Source organism: Chenopodium quinoa, unplaced genomic scaffold (assembly GCF_001683475.1).
Source record: "Chenopodium quinoa cultivar QQ74 unplaced genomic scaffold, ASM168347v1, whole genome shotgun sequence".
NCBI classification, from domain to species: domain Eukaryota; kingdom Viridiplantae; phylum Streptophyta; class Magnoliopsida; order Caryophyllales; family Amaranthaceae; genus Chenopodium; species Chenopodium quinoa.
Genome location: NW_018745106.1, coordinates 22,227 through 39,912, shown reverse-complemented (window position 1 = coordinate 39,912; position 17,686 = coordinate 22,227). Strand labels below are relative to the sequence as shown.

The 17,686-nt window shown below is 34.6% G+C and overlaps 3 protein-coding genes across 3 annotated transcripts; 1 reads left to right on the top strand and 2 right to left on the bottom strand.

Moving 5' to 3' along the window:
* The first annotated feature begins 452 nt into the window (after positions 1 to 452).
* On the top strand, positions 453 to 5,829 carry LOC110710060 (chromophore lyase CRL, chloroplastic-like). The gene is made up of 9 exons (XM_021888316.1): positions 453 to 953; positions 1,064 to 1,113; positions 1,876 to 1,936; positions 2,016 to 2,051; positions 2,887 to 2,937; positions 3,192 to 3,284; positions 5,108 to 5,212; positions 5,300 to 5,392; positions 5,508 to 5,829. Exons 1-9 carry the CDS (start codon positions 783 to 785, stop codon positions 5,646 to 5,648), a joined length of 801 nt encoding a protein of 266 aa, XP_021744008.1. The 5' UTR covers positions 453 to 782; the 3' UTR covers positions 5,649 to 5,829.
* A 570-nt stretch (positions 5,830 to 6,399) lies between these two features.
* Positions 6,400 to 8,220, bottom strand: LOC110710062. The gene is made up of 4 exons (XM_021888320.1): positions 7,769 to 8,220; positions 7,611 to 7,672; positions 7,199 to 7,316; positions 6,400 to 7,107 (listed from the first exon to the last, which is right to left on the bottom strand). Exons 1-4 carry the CDS (start codon positions 8,005 to 8,007, stop codon positions 7,029 to 7,031), a joined length of 498 nt encoding a protein of 165 aa, XP_021744012.1. The 5' UTR covers positions 8,008 to 8,220; the 3' UTR covers positions 6,400 to 7,028.
* A 2,091-nt stretch (positions 8,221 to 10,311) lies between these two features.
* Positions 10,312 to 17,377, bottom strand: LOC110710058 (probable beta-1,4-xylosyltransferase IRX10L). Its single transcript, XM_021888314.1, has 4 exons — positions 17,125 to 17,377; positions 11,625 to 12,013; positions 11,220 to 11,461; positions 10,312 to 11,102 (listed from the first exon to the last, which is right to left on the bottom strand). Exons 1-4 carry the CDS (start codon positions 17,231 to 17,233, stop codon positions 10,589 to 10,591), a joined length of 1,254 nt encoding a protein of 417 aa, XP_021744006.1. The 5' UTR covers positions 17,234 to 17,377; the 3' UTR covers positions 10,312 to 10,588.
* Positions 17,378 to 17,686: the final 309 nt, after the last annotated feature.

The following is a 17,686-nucleotide window of genomic DNA, read 5'->3' as shown; positions in this document are numbered from 1 at the left end:
TTTTATCCCGGTTCAAACAGTTTCGGGTTGAAAGCGGTTTCTCGTTAGAAACAGTTCGGTTGGTTTGATTTCAGTTCAGTTTAGAATTTGTTTGGTTCATTAACGGATTCAGTTCTTATACGGTGTAACGTTATTCGGATCGATTTGGTTTCGGGTTCATTCACATATGGTTCGGGTCGGTTTTCGGTTTCAAAAAAACGGTTTTTAATCGGTTCGATTCTCATTTGGGTCGGTTTGTTTCGGACAGTTAAACGGTTTCGATTTGAAATTTGACTGCACTACTGTACGCTATACACTATACCGATGTTTAGAAATTTTAACACCATACGGGTAGTTTGTATGGTTAGGCATAAACCGAGCTACACCAAGTGCAATGCAAGGCACAGTGGCACACGGACTCAACACAAATACAAACTCATACGAAGTACGGAGTATTGCTCCGTAATTGTTTTTCCCTCAACATTTTAAGTGGATTAAAATCAATGATTTAGGTGAAATCGCAGTGTGATAATTATAGGCGTCGACATCCACATCTTCCGTCATACAATTAGTCATTTTTCCCGTCGATATGTATGAAAATTTGAACCACTGAATATCCTCCAAATTCACACTCAACCCTCTTTTCCACTCTCAAATTCCTTCTCTTTTACCAATAGAAGTAACAATCTTTGTGCATAATCATCTTGAATTGAAATTCCCAGAAAACCCAGAAAATATAAGCTTGAAATTTTGCTAATAATCCCAGAATCATGCCAGAATCATAGAATAATTACAGCAAAGAAATGGGTGAAGGAGATACAGAACCAACAAATGGAGGGTGGAGCAAAGCTAGTGGTTGGGTGATTAAAACTCTAATTGTGGTTGGCGGTGCGCTGTTCGTTCGCCGTCTTACTAAATCCACCACCCGCCGTGACCATGCTCGTTTCGTCTCCCATTCTCTCTCCGGTGAAAAGGTTTTTTCTCTCTCCTTTTTTTTTTATTTTAATTTTATTAATATTTGATTTTGGGAATTTTTGATTGTTGAAGTTGAATTTGTGGGTATTTGTTTGTTGGGTTTGTGTAGAATTCAAGGGAACAAGCTGCGAGAGACCCTGATCATTTTTTCAATTTGAGGTATTGTTATGCTTCTGTGTTTTCTTTCATCAAATGTTCTAGGAAATGTTGAAAATTCGAGGATTTTTGTTGTTTTTTTTTTAAGTTTGATTATTGAAATTTTTGTGGTTAATTAGAATTTTGGGTCTTTATAGAATGTATTCGAGTTGGTAATTATCTTTTGGGGTTTGGATTGAGGTATTTAGATTTAGTTGTAACATAATTAGTCAGTGCCATGATCAATCAAAAACATACTCCCTTTGTATAGAATTAGTAGTCTTGATGGTGGTGTGATTTGAACTAGCAATGCGACAACTATTGGGACAGAGTATGTTTTTGATTGATCATGGAATTACTATTGAGGTTTCTTGTTTGCATTTTAGTCGTGGAAGGAGGGGACTCGGTTAGGGGATGTTAACTGTTGTGGAAAAAGTTTATACAATACTGTCATGTGAGTGCAATAGGATGAAAGGATGATAAATCACTTCAAAATGGGAATCATAGGTTTCATGTCCTTTGAGGAATAATTATGTCCTTCTTCTTCTCTCTGCCACCAAGTCCTGAAAACCCCGACCATCAGCTCCACTAATTAGATGTTACAATGTATATATCCAAATGCTTTTCTATATTTAAAGCATGGCTTTTTTTTTTGTTCAAATCACTGTGGTAGAATTGTTTAAATTTTGCTTACCTCGTCTGAGTGTTTGAGGGTGTTTAAGAAGAGTCATTTGTCTAGAACATTTCATATGCCGATTAAGTAATCTGGAGGATAATGTTTTGCAGAATGATTGCCTGTCCAGCTGCAGATATGGTGGATGGCTCAAAAGTTCTGTACTTCGAGCAGGTAGTTAAGATACAGTGTATTGTTTGGCTTTTTAATCCATGGAAATCTTTTGTTAACTGGTATGATTTTCTGTTGCCAGGCATTCTGGAGAACTCCTCAGAAACCCTTTCGCCAGGTATGCCTCCCTTATACATGCCTACATGGAGGAGATCATTTGCCATGCCTAATCTTAACTATTCCTCACTTCTTCTTTGTTACTTGCTTGAACTGTTATTTCAACCTTGAGTTTTTTTCACAAATTTAATTGGCATGCTGTTCTGGTATGGATATTTTTCATTCATTTTGAACCCAAATACTCCCTGCGTTCTTTTATTGTTCTACTCATTTTCCAGTAGCTGGTTCTTTTTTTTCCCCCCTTTGCGTTATTCTATTTTAGGTATATACCCCTTTTACTTTATTCACTTTTTCCAACATCCACTCATCTTTTCTTTTTCCATTCTCTCTCTTACTAAATTTACACCCGATCACCATTTTTTTCAATATTTTTTAAAATTGCATATCTAGCGTAACTGAAGAATAGAGGGAGTATTAGAAATTGGAAATTTTTGTTTCGTTATACTTTATATTTTACTTTTTGTAATAGGGCTTCAGTGTGAACAGACTGAACACTTGAGTGTGTTTGTCATGTGGTATTTTCTTAGCCTTCTATCTTCTTTTGCTCTTTTGCATACTCTTTCTCTGGTTATATATTATTTTTTATTTATCTTGGATTGTAGTCTCTTCACACTTTCCTCAGTATATATGATTTTAAGAAGCAGGAGTCCTCACTTGCCTTACCCCAAAAACAAATTTAGGAATTTAAGACGTTGGCAGAAATCCAAATGTGATTTAATTTTCATTGATATATAGTGTCACTTACTCTTGTAAACAATGTTGTTTCTAAATATACTCAGGATTAAATTCTGTAGGAAATTATTTTGGTTGCTAATATTGCTGCTTTTGCATTGCAGAGATTTTATATGGTGAAACCTTGTCCCAAGGAGATGAAATGTGATGTTGAGGTGAGCCTTATGTTTTAAATTGTTCTTCATTTTTGAGCTATTAGCTTTTATAAGGCCACCTTTATCTCTGATCTTCCTCAGATGGGTACATTTTTTTTTTTTTTTTTTTTTTTTTTTTTGCCTCTTGAAGTAGCAAGAAATATTTGACAGCCACATTATTTTTCTCCATTAGAAGACTTAGTTTCTTATATTAATATCAAGTTTGTGCACTGGCTAGTTTAGTTCTGATAAAGGCTTCTTACTTACAATGGCAGTTGAGTACATATGCCATTAGAGACATGGAGGAGTATAAGAACTTCTGTGATCGGTCAAAGGATCAACGTCCACTTCCTGAAGAAGTTATTCGAGTGAGTTTGCTTTAGCATACTTTATGTTTAAACATGCTTTGAACTGAACTCTTTAACATTAATTTGCTAGAATAAGGCTAGTTTCATATAAATTCATTTCTAGCTTTGTTCTTCCAAGAACATTCTGATACGTGTAACACAATGAAGAGATATTTATAATTATATACTTATGTTGTAGTACCTCTTAGGTCTTTCCGTGATAGTTTTTCTCTGGAGTAGAAAATGGACTATACCAGGTTTTGTACATGGTTAAGCTGTGAGTATAAGTTGCTGGAAGAAATATCAAATATGTCCATCACTGCTGTCAATCTTATGGGATATTTCTCCTGTTAAATAATGTATTCATCATGACAGAACTAATTCTGCTATTTTTTACTTCAAAAATCAAATCTCTCCTTCTAATGGTGCTGGAGGGTCATCTACTCACCTGTGATTTTTTGTTAAATGCCATAAGTACTTGCTATGTACATTTATCATTGTTATAATGCTTACATATATGGTGATGGGAAATGGGTTTTCTTCAGTAGGAACATCTTATTTTTTATGACTGATTGAATTACATGCACTTGTTGGGATTGATTAGAGGGATCTATATTGGTTTTTTTACTGCTAGACATTCCACATGCTCCATCATGGGTGTGCAAAACTGGATTTGGTCAACTGTTTGTTGTAAGTAGTAAATATAGGCAGCACATTTTCTTAGCCTAAATCGTATTTGTAATTTTGGTTAACCAGATAATCGGAAAATCAGTTTGGTTTGTTCGGGTAGTAAGTTACTCTAGTTTGCTTTGCCAACCTTCCTTCAGCTTATAAAAACATATTGGTATGGTCCTGAGTTACTGCATCATGTTTTGTTTTAAGAGGACCAGTAAGATTGATATTCATTTAAGCAAAAATTATGAACTGCCTTTCCCAAGGTAAAATGTTCACTAGTGAGACAGCTGTAATTTTTAAATCTAATTTCCAACACTAATAGACAAAAGTGCAGACAGGGAATATCAAAAACTAAATCAAGGCAAATCAATGATTGGTAAGTGGTAACCTTACCAATGAGCTAAAATTTATTTTCGGCAATTTTTAACTATTAAATTCATGTGGTTGGTTTAGGTATCCGAATTACAGAAAAATTATTAACCATATCCAATCAGAAATCTCGGTTTTTTATTTTTATTTTTATTTTATTTTAATGACGACCCATATGTTGGTTTGGTATTTACGGTTTTGGGTCCGGTTTTCTGGATTGATCTACCTGATTTTCCCTTTGCCCAAACTTTTACCTCGCTTTTCCTTCCAATTGTGTCATTAGCTAGCTTAACAGTCAACTGGCGATGAACCTTGATTGCCATAAATGAGATACTTATGGAACCTGTCACAATTAGTAGAAATGGAACTGGGCATTGTAGACCCAATCACATGTACTTTTGTTTTCTAGACTATTGGTAGTTGAAGGATGGCAGAAGATTTAAATAAATTATCAAATTTGACTTGTGAGATCCTTGGTAAATGTTTCCATTTGATAATTATAGTTAATAAAGTAATTAATTTTCCTTCTTAGCTAGATAAAGTATGGGCACGACATCCTTTGTTAGCTGTTTGGCTATGAATGATGTCAAGTGGTGGAGGGACGGTCCAAAGCCCTAACAAACTTGGCTACTCCTCAATTCTTTGTAATTAATAGGATAGGCCTTCAGGCATTGAACCACAGAATCCTTGGTGGTTAGGTAAAGCTAGCATATCTGTATCCCATTAAGCAACCTACATATCCAGATATTCTATCATACACTTTCATGGCATGGCTGCTCATTCCAGTCGCCATTTTGCAGGATGTTGCAGAACATTTGACTACTATTCATCTCAAACGGTGTGAACGTGGAAAACGCTGTTTATATGAAGGGAAAACACCATCAGAGGGATTTCCTAATACTTGGGTGTGTATTTTCCTTTCCTTGATGTGTTTTGCTGTAGGGAAAGCTTCTTTTTTTGTTCATATTTGACCAAATTTTCTTTGTGTACAGAACAATGCCTCATACTGTAAATCAGAGCTATCGGTCTTGAAAAACAATGAAATACACATGTGGGATAGAGGATATGATGAAGATGGGAATCAAGTAAGTTATAGTTGTGGTGTTAATATTTGATTCAAAGATTGCATTTTTGTGTTGGTTATTTTGTGGTTGACTATTGAATGGTTAATTGTAGAACTGAATGTTATATGTGCTACAGGTATGGGGAGTCAAAGAAGGACCTTACGAATTTAAGCCTGCATCAACGTCTAGTTTCAAGGACATGTACTCACCGGCGAATTTGTTATCCCCTTTATCCTTAGACAAAAGAATAGAGGGTTCATTTGTTCTACAGGAGTGATTACAAGCTAGTTGTACATGCATTATGTAAATCTTTTTGACATTTACAAGATAGCGAGGAAATAAATGTTATTATGAGCAAATTTCTCGTGTATTATACATGGATGGTGGATCTAATGCAGCCACTCGAAGTCCTCGTTCTAGAGTCTTAATTCTTAAATAATGAAATTTCTTATAGCTCACCTGCTGTCAACTATAAGTTATGTCGAATGGGGAAATGTTCCATGGGAAGATACCTTGAGCATGGCTTGCTCTTCTTGATTTGGTGGTACATACCAAAGGTTTGTGTATCAGTTTTTGCATATTTTCTCTCCAGCCTATCTGTGGCGTACACGAGAGTTGATTCCAAGGCTAAGACCATAAGTATCCCCCCCCTCCCCTCTCTCTCTCTCTCTCCAAATCTCTCTTATCTCTTTCTCCTTCTCAGCAGAGAAAAAAAAAATGTGTTTTTTTCAATGTTGATTGTTGGCTGATATAATTTTTTTTTTTCCCCGTGGATGCATTATGACTGTTAGCTATGGTGGAGGGGCTTGATTTAGTGTCCGTTGGCAACTTTAGATATTCAAGATAACTAGTTGCAGCTGTTCATTGAGGCGTATGATTCAAGTTAATTGAGGACCTAACATGGCAGTTAATTGTGACTTCTTCTGCAGATGGATCTTTCTCATAATGTTTTTGGTTGAATAGGCTATATATTGTCTTAATAAAATCTGCTTGGCAAATTTAAACAATTTGACAGTAAACTCAATGACTTTAATCCAAAGAAGCCTGATGGAGTTTTATTTGCATGACCTTGTCAGCTATTGAGGGCCAGGACTGACTAGAATATATTTCAGGAAAGTCAGAAAGTTGAGAATTATGACAAACTATTTAGAGCATAGTTTGACATGTAGCTTTGTAGAAGACTGATTGAGTGACTGGTGTGACTGCTGGATGCAAGGGCTATCACAATAGTTGATGCTGCTGGTATGTTTGAGTATTTGACCAACGTGATCGAAGAAACTGGATGAGTGTAAGGCTGAGCACATAGGAAACTACTAGTATGTGGTAAAACATCTAAGCTGAAGCACTGAAGCACCTCAGATCATACTACGCGTTCACTGCTGTGAGTGCTGTCAGCATTCTCCATCATCAGTTAAACAAATTCGTCAAATTACCAGAAAACTGAGAAACAGGAATGAGGACAGTGAGATGATATAGAATATGATATCAATATGATTTCATCAGGTTTGTACTTTAATATTTCTCACTAGTACAATTATACAAAAAGAATTAAGAGTAGCAGTATCGATGTTAAAAGAGATCACTACCCTCACAAAGTCACAAGTACAGGGTGATTGAGAAAAAAGCTATGTTGAGTACAAAACTTCAACTCAACAGCTTAATAGGTGCTGTTCAGGTAGAAGTATATTCCACCGAGAATTGCGATTCCAACAAAAATGGCAATAGGCAATGCTTTTCTACAAAATAGAAGGAAAAACATCAAAAATTTTATACTGTAATAGACTTACAGCTGAGAAGCATCACAGAATCAAATTGTATTGAACTTACCCAATAGCTTCATCTTTTTTAATCTGTTCTTTCCTTGCTTTTCGAACATCTTTGTCATTTACATTTTTGGTTACAGGGGGATCATATGCCCTGAATCTGCGCTTTGGAGCTCCACACACTGCACAATTTTCCAATCTAAGTTAAAACTACTATCTCTGGGATCATTGTAATATACTAATATTACATCTGTTCGATTTCCACTTCGAATATAAATATTTGAAACTTGTCCATTAACATGAAAACATTGTCTATCTGTCTTTGTTTCACAATTATGTAGTCTCTGACAGAATGACCAGTTTAATCCATACAATTTACTGCACTAATTCATCTTTTCAACTAATAAAATTGTATAATTCTGATGCAGTAATCAGTAAGAATGCAGTGGAATGTAAAGTGGTGTGTACTGACTTACCAGGACAATAGTAATTGTCAGGCAATTTCTCAAAAGGTTTCCGAGGATCATTGTAAATGTACCTGTAAACCAATCAGTTCATCCAACAAAGTCACTAAAAAGATTCAGGAAGACAAAAAAAGGAGAACAGCATAGCAAACAGAAAGAGTAACTCATACCCACAATCGCGGCAGATATAGGCCTGTTTGGAAGCAACACGCATAGAGAACTTAGGGGCAGCAGTAAGACTAACACCGGGAAGACGGAGGGAGGAAGACGAGAAAGATGATTGTAACGCAAAGCGATCAGCAGCGCGTCTGAGACCGATACTGGTGCCTGCAGGAGGCACCAGTGCAGAAGGTATAGTCCATGACTTGGTAGAAGTGGCTTGTTGCTGCAACTGTAATGTCATTGCCATGATTTTTTTTTTTTTTTTTTAAATTTGTTGTGTTAATTAGTGTAAGAAAAGAAATGAGGGAGTGAAGATAAAGGGAGAAAATGCAAGTAATTGTGGTAGGAGTTGAAAGCGTGGCATACTCACTCCCCACAAGCCCTCATATCTTTTCTTTGCTTTCCTTATCTTCTTGTACAGGAGGATCCAAGTGTGCTACTTTTTCCCCTACCAAAAATTAAATACATATAAAATCAAATAAAAGAAACAAAGGGTGCTAGTTGTTTTTGTTTTGTTTTTGTACATAGTATTTTCTTTTCTCCTTATTTTTAAGTATCTACTTGTATCTTTAATATTCATGTAAATTACAAAACCTTTTTGAAAAGAATAATAGTAAATTAGTAATTCCTCCGTTCTCAAAAGTTTTTTACCATTATTAATTACACACAATTTAAGACGATGATAAGATGTTAATAAGGTAAGTCCCTTTAAGAAAAATTAAAAATAAATAAATAAAAAAAATTGAAAAAAAATAAGTAGAACAAAGTGAGAAATTTAATAAAAAAAATGAGTAGATATGCATAATTTTGAAGGGTAAAAGTTTTATCAAACAGGAAGCCCCACTTAATCAATTTGATAAACAAAATTTGTTTATACAACAAAAGTGTGTAGAACTTTTAGACTTGGACTAAATTGAATTAGCATAGAACCTTCAACAGAGATACTTCGTAGTAATTATAACTACTTTGTGTAGTTGTTGCTCTAAATTTGGGTTGATCTAAGTGTTAAAGAGTAGTTTTTGAAGCTGGCCTTAGGCTATGTTTGGATAACAAAAAATAGAAGGAAAGGAAGGGAAGGGAAAGGGAGGGAGACAAACTTTCTTATTTGGATAATATGTTGGGGGAGGGAGGGATCCATTTTCCCTCCTCCTTTAATAAAGACCATCCCTGCAAAATTAGAGAGATTTGGAGGGGAAATGGAGCTCATCATTTCCTCCACTTTCCCTTCCTTCCCCTTCCTCCTATTTCCCTCCCTTCCATTTCCCTTCTAATTTGTTATCCAAACATTGCATTAAGGTTCCTAACTACAGTACCCCACTATAACATATGAGGAATTTCCCTTTCCCTTTCCCTTTACCCTCCTTCCTCATTAGGAGTGAGCAAACCGGGTATCCGGTCAAAATTTTAGGACCCGGACTTGGAATTGGTTCAATCGGGTCCTAAAATTTAGAAATTGGTATTGGGACCACCGGATACCTGTTCCGGTTCCGGGTACCCACTTATGTATGTAATTGTTAAAATATAGTACAAATTATAATTCTTATTTTAGTTAGGTTCATTTTTAGCGTTAAATACTTATAATTATATGTGCATTAAGCTATTTGTATTTATATTAGGTATTAACTAGGTTAGTTCCCATGCCATGCGCGGTAATTTTCAATGACCATTATTAAACTATCATTATAATTGGTTATATAAAAATAAAAAAAAAAAAAAAAAAAAAAAAAAAAAAAAAATCTAAGAATATAGTTGACAAATTTTGATCAAAGTAAACAATTACAAAGATATGTTAGGTATAAAATGATATAGAAAATAATAAAAATTATGTTAAGATAGTTTTTTTTTTTAAATAGCTATATAAAAATTTGTGTTTAAATATGTCAAATCCTTTTATTTTTAGTAATTATATTGTAATCTATAACATTAGGGAATATTTTTGTACAGAGTATAAAAATTTGTTCTATAATATAATTTCAAAAAAAAAAAAAAAAAAAAATTACTAAGTACACACCAAGAGATGACACATGTCATTACTGGTGTGTCTTTTAGTATATAATTATTATTGATTATTGATAATACTTTTTTAATTTACAAATTAAATGCATTCAACATATTTTTATTATTTATAATTTATTTAATTTAGTATATATTAGGTAACCGAGTACCCAACCGGTTCCGGTTCCAAAAAGTTGAGAATTGGAATTGGAATTGGACTTGGTTATAACTGGGTCCTTAATTTATTACCAGGAATTGGAACCACCGGGTCCAATTCCGTTTCCGGACCCGTCGGTTCCTAATCGGTTCCGGTTCCAATTCCGAGTACCCAGAATTTTTGCTCACCCCTATGACATATACTAGAGGCTCACTTAACCTAATTGGCAACCTACGGATTGGCCAATCAAGCCGATGATCCACCCCATTATCTTCTCATTGAAATGATATGTAATTAAGGCTTTGTAGTTCTAACATTGAGAATATTGAGAACTCGATTTATAGCGCAACAAGCAGCCAAGCAGGCTTTTTAGTGTAGATACAATACATTACACCATTGTACTGAAAACTGATGTTTCACACTAAATATGGAGCATGATAAGATTCAAATCTAAGCAACTTTCCTTGAGAGACTAAATACCACATTGCAAAAATAAAACCATTAATGCTGCAAAATTACAGAATGATCTCATTTTGTATTGGCAAAAAGAAGTTAACAATTTTACACTAAATGAATGGATATATCATTTACAACAGCAAACAAATGCCCACCTCTAGAAGTATTATCTTCACAGGGAAAAATGTTCGGCCACCTGAAATTTTCTACCCAGGACCATCTACCAAGGCTTAAGGTCACCCACAGGTCCTGCAGTCCAGTTCAGAACCTTTTCCCCAGGTTTCAAGAAAACGTTTTGGTTGTGGGGCAATTTACGTGCAAGTCCATTCAATATTTGATGAAAAGCATCACCAGGTTGAGCAGGTGTAGGGAACAGCATAGCTTGTTTAACTGAAGGGTTAGCAAGTAATCTTTGTTTCCTCAAGATAACTTCGGGAGGAATCGAAGTAAGTATTGTATCCAAATTAGGCACATCCTTCTCAACCACAAACAATCCAATTTCTTCCCATGGAATGGCATCTGCAAATGGAAGAACGATATCATCTGCTATAATGACAGGAATGCACCCAAATATAACAGCTTCAACCAATCTTGGACTCCAAGGTGCCCAGCCTAGAGGGCACAAGCAAAAAACAGCTCTTTGCATATCCTCATAGTATGTTGTAGGATGCTCTGTTGAGATGTCAAAAAGTGGGTTGTCCTTGAAGTTTTCCCAAACAGCTGCTCTTGCACCTCTGTATGTTAGGAAAGTAAGATTTAATCAGCATAAGTTGTTCTTAAGTCCATTAGAGCTTAGCCAGAATATTTTCTTCTCCAAATTTCTTATCATCTATGTGAGAGAGAGAGCAAACCTTGCATAGTAACCTCCTTCAGGGTCATTTCCGACATCATAAAAGAGACCCCGGAAGTAAACAAAGATGGAGCGAGGTGTATCTGGAGGGATTAAATGAGCTTGCATTTTCTGTGGCGGAGCATATGGAGGAATGGTGATTGCGCCCTCCTTCAGGCATACATGATTTCGCTGACCAAAAGTCTGAACCAAAGTAGCACGTTGGAGCAAAGGAAGAATACCTCTTTCGATTGCTTTTTCTTCCTGCATAATAAAGATATGACATCAAAAAAAGGGGGAAAAAAAGGAGAAGCTTGTAAAAACATTGTTCCTTTTGAACCATTTCTTACAGACCCATTTTTTTTTTTATTTGGTTCTAGTGTTACTTTCTGAAGTGGTAGAAAAATGAGTTCAATATTTTTCTCACCTGGTAATGGAAGCAAGCACCAAAATCATGAGGTACCACAAAAAAATGATCTGCTCCTTCTGTCCTGTTCCAATAAGGCCAGTTTGATGAAATAAGCTGTACAGCACTTCTCATCATGCGTGGGGATTTAAATGGCAGTGGAAGACCATTTGGTGTTAAATCGCAAGTGCTATACACTGGGGTGTAAAACCAATCAGCTTCTTCAGGATTAAGGGTTCGGACAGGGCTAGCAAGAAGAAACCGGTGCATAAATATCTCAGCTGCAAACATGTGGGTAAGACATCTTGGATCCTTCTGCAAGATCTTTTTGTTGTATTTGCTAGGAAGCTCATAAACAAAAACTTTCAGTCTGCCCACAGGGTTATCATCCAGGACATCACCAGCACTACCTGAAATATGAAGTAAATATCAAGAACAATCAGCAAGGCAGGAGAAATGTTCCTTCTTAGAGTAATCATTGATAATTCTGGAATAATAGATATACTTCGTACAATTTAGCAATTCAGAAAACTCAGACTAGTAATAACCAGCCAGGCTCTAAGAACTTCCTCAATTCCTAGATTGATGCATAAAAATAAATAAAAATAAAAAAAACAAGAGGAACCTTTGTTTGCATTGTATTATTTGGCCCATGTAATCAGGATTGTTCATTATCGAGATTATGCAAATATACAAAAAAAAAAAAAAAAAAAAAAAAAACTGTCAAAATTTATCCCTGTATTTAACCCAACAGTAGTGTACCTAAACATTTTGGCTAATATTCCCAAAACCCAATTTTATCTGAATCAAAACATTCATCACAATTTTGGACCAAATCCAACCCAAACCAATATAACCCTACTGATCTGAAAATCATCATATATAAATAATAAAACAAGATTGCGAGTAGTATATTACAATAAGATAAAAATTAAAAACCTACAAGTCTTCGGCTATTACTTTATCTGCTAGGTTTAAATGCTTGGAATAATTATCATTTGTATGGTTGGATTTGGCTTATTTTTTGGCACGTACATTTTGTATATCTTATTAGTATGAACTCGAATTTCAAATTTTTGGGTCATGACCATTGAACAAGCATTGTTGGATCTAAACTTGTAATTCTCCAACCCCAACCCAATCACCTGATCTGACCAATCAATTTGACAGGTAATATTAGAGAGAAATTTATTTATCTTGACCTTCAAGGAACGATCATCACATGAACTCCACATCTTATGTAAAACACTTTGATTGTCAGAAATAAGCATGGTTTATACTCTGTTTAGAGTATTTCTGTTTATTCTTCCCCTGCTCACTAAATCCTTCGCTCAGTTAATTTGTGAAGTCTGAGGAAGTGTTAACTGTCAAGTGGGCACAAAGTTTATATAAGCAAGAGCAATGTAACAAAAACAGCAAATGGAAGGACTTGGATGGTATTTGAATTTGGGCCTCTTAAATCAAATGCTTAAGCAGTTGATCATCTATTCATTTCAAACCCCTAAATTACAGTTTTTGGCTGAATTAAGGATATATCTTTTGCTTTCCAAATATCCATATTTTTGTATGAAAAAAGAGTTTGGACAGGAGACATATTTGCATAATCTTTCCTACTTCCCTACGAAGTAAGTTTTTTGGACTAATAGCTTCCATATCCTCTTACAAGTTGATACATCTAAGGGGAAGTAAAAATCCATATACAAGTCTTTGTCCCTTAGCAAAATTCACAATTCCTTCAACATATCGCTCCACCTTGCTACACAAATGGATCTAGCAAGGAGCAATCTAATCGTGACCCTCAAGATGGTTTTTTTTTTTTTTTTTTTTTTTTTTTACCCTTTCTATTTGTGTAACACGAGCTAGGTTTCTGAGACTCATGTACGTGTTCAACTCTCCTTTTTATGGAAAAAAGATTATGATTTTAGTCAAAACAAAGGGCCAGATTATCATTTCCAGATATTGAGGATCTTACCGTCTTACATGACTACTTAAGGTAAAATGAAGAGTATGAGTAACATGAAACACAAATGAGTAATTGTTTTACTCAATGACAATTAGAAACTATGAGAGATAAGTTCATGTGACATAATTAATACTTCATTTCAATTCTACTACTTCCTTAGTCCCACAAAGGCTTACTTATTCTTAGGGCACACGATGTTAGGAGAAATGTGATGATGGGGTTTTGTTAAGAAAAGATATGAAATAAAATTATATTATTTTATTTATTTAAAATTTATAGAGGAAAGAGGAAATAATTGCATTTAGGAGACAAAATGATGAAAATTGATCAACATAATTCATGAAAATAATATGATAAAGAGATCCACTTCAAGTGAATAAGGTAATCGAGACAAACCAAAATGGAAATATGGGTAAAGCTTTACGGAATGGAGGAATTGTTGTTAGAAAAAATATTGACATTCTTGTACTACAAGTTGCATCAATGATTTCTAATACGAAAAAGTTATTACATTGTTAATTAATTAACATTGCAAAATCCCTTACTAAAGTTAGCACACAAAGAAAATGCTTAGTATGGTAACCCTAAGAGCATGTTTGGTAAGAGTATTTTTTTTTTATTGGCAACAGATTGCATATATCATTACTATTATCGAGTGTTTAGTTAGAAGGTTTAAATAATAATAACCATTACCTTGGGTAATGGTTTCCACTTAGTTTTTACCTCTCTAAAACCCAAGGTATCAGTTAATATTGCCATCCTTAAACACCAAAATTCCAGCTTTTCTCTCACTCTAAACAATTTCACTTTCTTTCTCCTCTTCTCTCATCTTGCAAGTGATTTTTTGCAATTAGATAAACTAAGGCCGTGTTATGTTCACCTTATTTCCACTTATTTCAGACTTAATAAGTTCTAAATAGTTTATAAAAGGGTTAATAAGTTCAGATAAGATAAGTTCAGGAAAAATAAGTTCAGATAAGTTGCGATAAAGGTAGATCAGGGCTACTAAGTTTAATTTATAACTAAAATAAGTTCTGATAAGGGTTAATACGTTCATATTAGTTCAGACAAGTTTAGATAAGTTCAGATAAGGTGAATAGATTACAAACTAAACAAGAAGAAATAGAGTTCAGTCTAAGTCCTTTCCATATAAAACCAAGAGTTTCATAATTCATTTCCCCCTTCTAATTTGTTTCCTTTCCATTTCGTTTCCAATGTTTGTACCAAATACCCTCTAAATCTACAATGGATTAATTAAACAAATCCATTATTTTCAATTTAAACAATAAGAAGTTAAAGTTCAGATTATAGGTTATAAAAGCAGTTCCATGGGTCAATGCTTTACAACCCAAATTTTATGTTAACTAGAAAGAATTCTTCAAGCCCAAAACCAATACATAATCCCCAAAAGCAACATTTTCTTTTACTCCTTTCAACCAATCGATATGGTCAAATGGCCAGTTTATTGAAACCAACTCATTTATTAGACTTCGAGTATTCAAGATGCACTTAGTATTCCTAAAATGATAACTCAATCAACACCCACTTACTACAAGTCTACAAGTGTGTATTAACATAATATTATCACAATACATCTACACAGTTCCGCACCCAATGCAGGGTAACTATTTTGCAATAGATCCTTGAGACCTCTCTATGAATATAGAAGTTGTTTACAATAGATCCTAGAGACCTTGATCCTCTATGAATATAGAAGTTGTTTGCAACAGATCCTTGAGACCTTGATCCAAGAAGTAATGAAAATTTGCTATTCACAACATATGAAAGGCGTAGCTAGTTTAGTGAGTCACAGCATACCATACTAAGCATGTTTACACTTCTTTCTACAAGTAGCACACTAACTAATAGAATGATAAAGGCAAAACAATGCAATTTTCTTGTTAGCATGGAGAACAACCAAAAGATTTCACCCAAACATACAATTGCTCGTGAAAGCTTTGTCTCGGAGACTAAGACTAAGAGATTATTGATGAAATGGAAGATGTCAAAAACAATGAATCTATCATAGTTTCAATGTTTTCAATATCTAACAACTGACAAGTGACAACTAATTAATACAAAAACCAAAAAATGATACACCTAAGAACTAAAGACTGCATTTGACGCAACACAATTGTTTAGATCTTATCTCTAAGCTATTATTTCCTTATTTTGGCCTCTGTTCGTCTACCTATGCCTCCTCACTCTCTTTTCTTCTCTCATCAGTTCTAACAAAATTAACACTGTCGTAGTGAAAAGTACTTCATAATGACTAGGCATCCTTCCCTTTTTGCTACAGAAACTATTAGCCCTCCTAGAATCTGACCACATGGTAATACTTATGTCCTCCAAAATTTTCATATATGGCAACAGAAACAAAGCATGGGCACAGAAAGCCGGCATCTATAATATCAACAGAGGACCCCCAATTTATCTCATGGAAGACACCAAAAGCTTAAGGATGACTTTAGTTCCTCACCATTTAAGTCATCAAACAATAGACAAGCTCTTCCATAATACGAAAAATGCAAGATTAGAAGGCTCTTCGTTGGTAGTAATGATTGAAACAATAGATCAAGTAAATGGCAGAAGCTCTTTGTTAAAGTTGCCTTTGCAATTATTCAGATCACTACTCAACAAGCACGCTCATCTTCACACAATTAATTCAAATGTAAACCCAAACTCAACTGCTATCCAAAATAAGTAGCAACTAAAAAGCTCACTACAGTATACCACATTCACCAAATGTGTTCTTTATAAACCAGATTTCATGTTTGAATGTGCTTGTTTGCTATGCATCAGTATTGCAAAGAAAACGTTATCTTCCAATAAAAAATAAATAAGGAAGTTTTAGTTTTTGAGTTTGGAATCACCATAATTAATGCAAAATCCTAATTTTCCATTTTGTAAGACAAGGATCATTCTTTTCTAGGGGCACACCCACATTATATGGCTATTTCAGTTCAATCAGCTCTATCACTACCACGTCCGTGATCTTTCTACCACAAGAATTGAAGATTCAAAAGATATATAGTATGATTACTTCTAAGAGTTCACAAGACACTAAATTAATCAGCACAAAAAACCTGCTGGTACAATAAAACACCACTTTTTATCGAAACCCATATCAAACGTAAATGGAAGAACATCAGAAGAATCTCATCAAAAAGCAAATGTCATCAATTAAGCAAAACTCCATACATTAAATTCATCAAAATCGTATTCAAAATCAAGAATAAAATCAATCTAATACAAAATAACTTATTGAAGCTTTCATTTGCTCACCCAACTCCATAAGCAACAGTTACCCCAAATTCAGAGCATTTTCAAAATCTAATCATGCTATCCAACAAAAACCAGAAATGGGTACTGAAAAAAATCCCAAAACTACGCAAAGCACTCAACCAAAATCAGAAATTCACCAAAAACAAGAAAACCCAACTTCACAAAAACCCTAAAAACACAAAGATTATACTTCAAATCTAGTAATCAATCCACATTCCATTATTTCAATCAAACAATTACACACCCAAATATTAAAATCAAATGAAATCTGACCTGAAATACGCTCAGTCGGATGAGGCTGAGACATCCTCTTTGCATCAATTCTCACCCCAGAAAACGAAATTACAGCAACCAGAAACAAACCCAACTTCCAAATCTCCATTTTTACTCGTTCTTCTAAACAAAATCAAACTTCTGGGTTATGAAACAAACTTGAAAATCAACTAAATCTCATCAAATTATTGTAATTTTGAAGAGAAAAAGTGGGTATTTGAAGCTGAAATTGTTGGATAAAAAGTCTACTTCATACACCAGAACTTTCCCTTGGAAAATTGTTTGCTGGGATTGCAAGGGAAGACGATAGTAGTATCGTTGTCTGATGAAGCTGAGTAAATTGAAATAGCTTATAATAGTTGGCTTTTTGCAAGAATATTGTTTTCAGTAAATTTGAGTAGTGTAGATTGGTCGATAAAGAGTCAACTTCATGCACCAAAATCTTTCTTACAACCTGTTTTTCGGCTTTTAGTTTCACAGTCTCATTGTTTACATTCCTTTTCTTTCGCCGACCACCTCGCCCATGGTAAATTAAGTGTATATGTATGCAGTACATGTACGC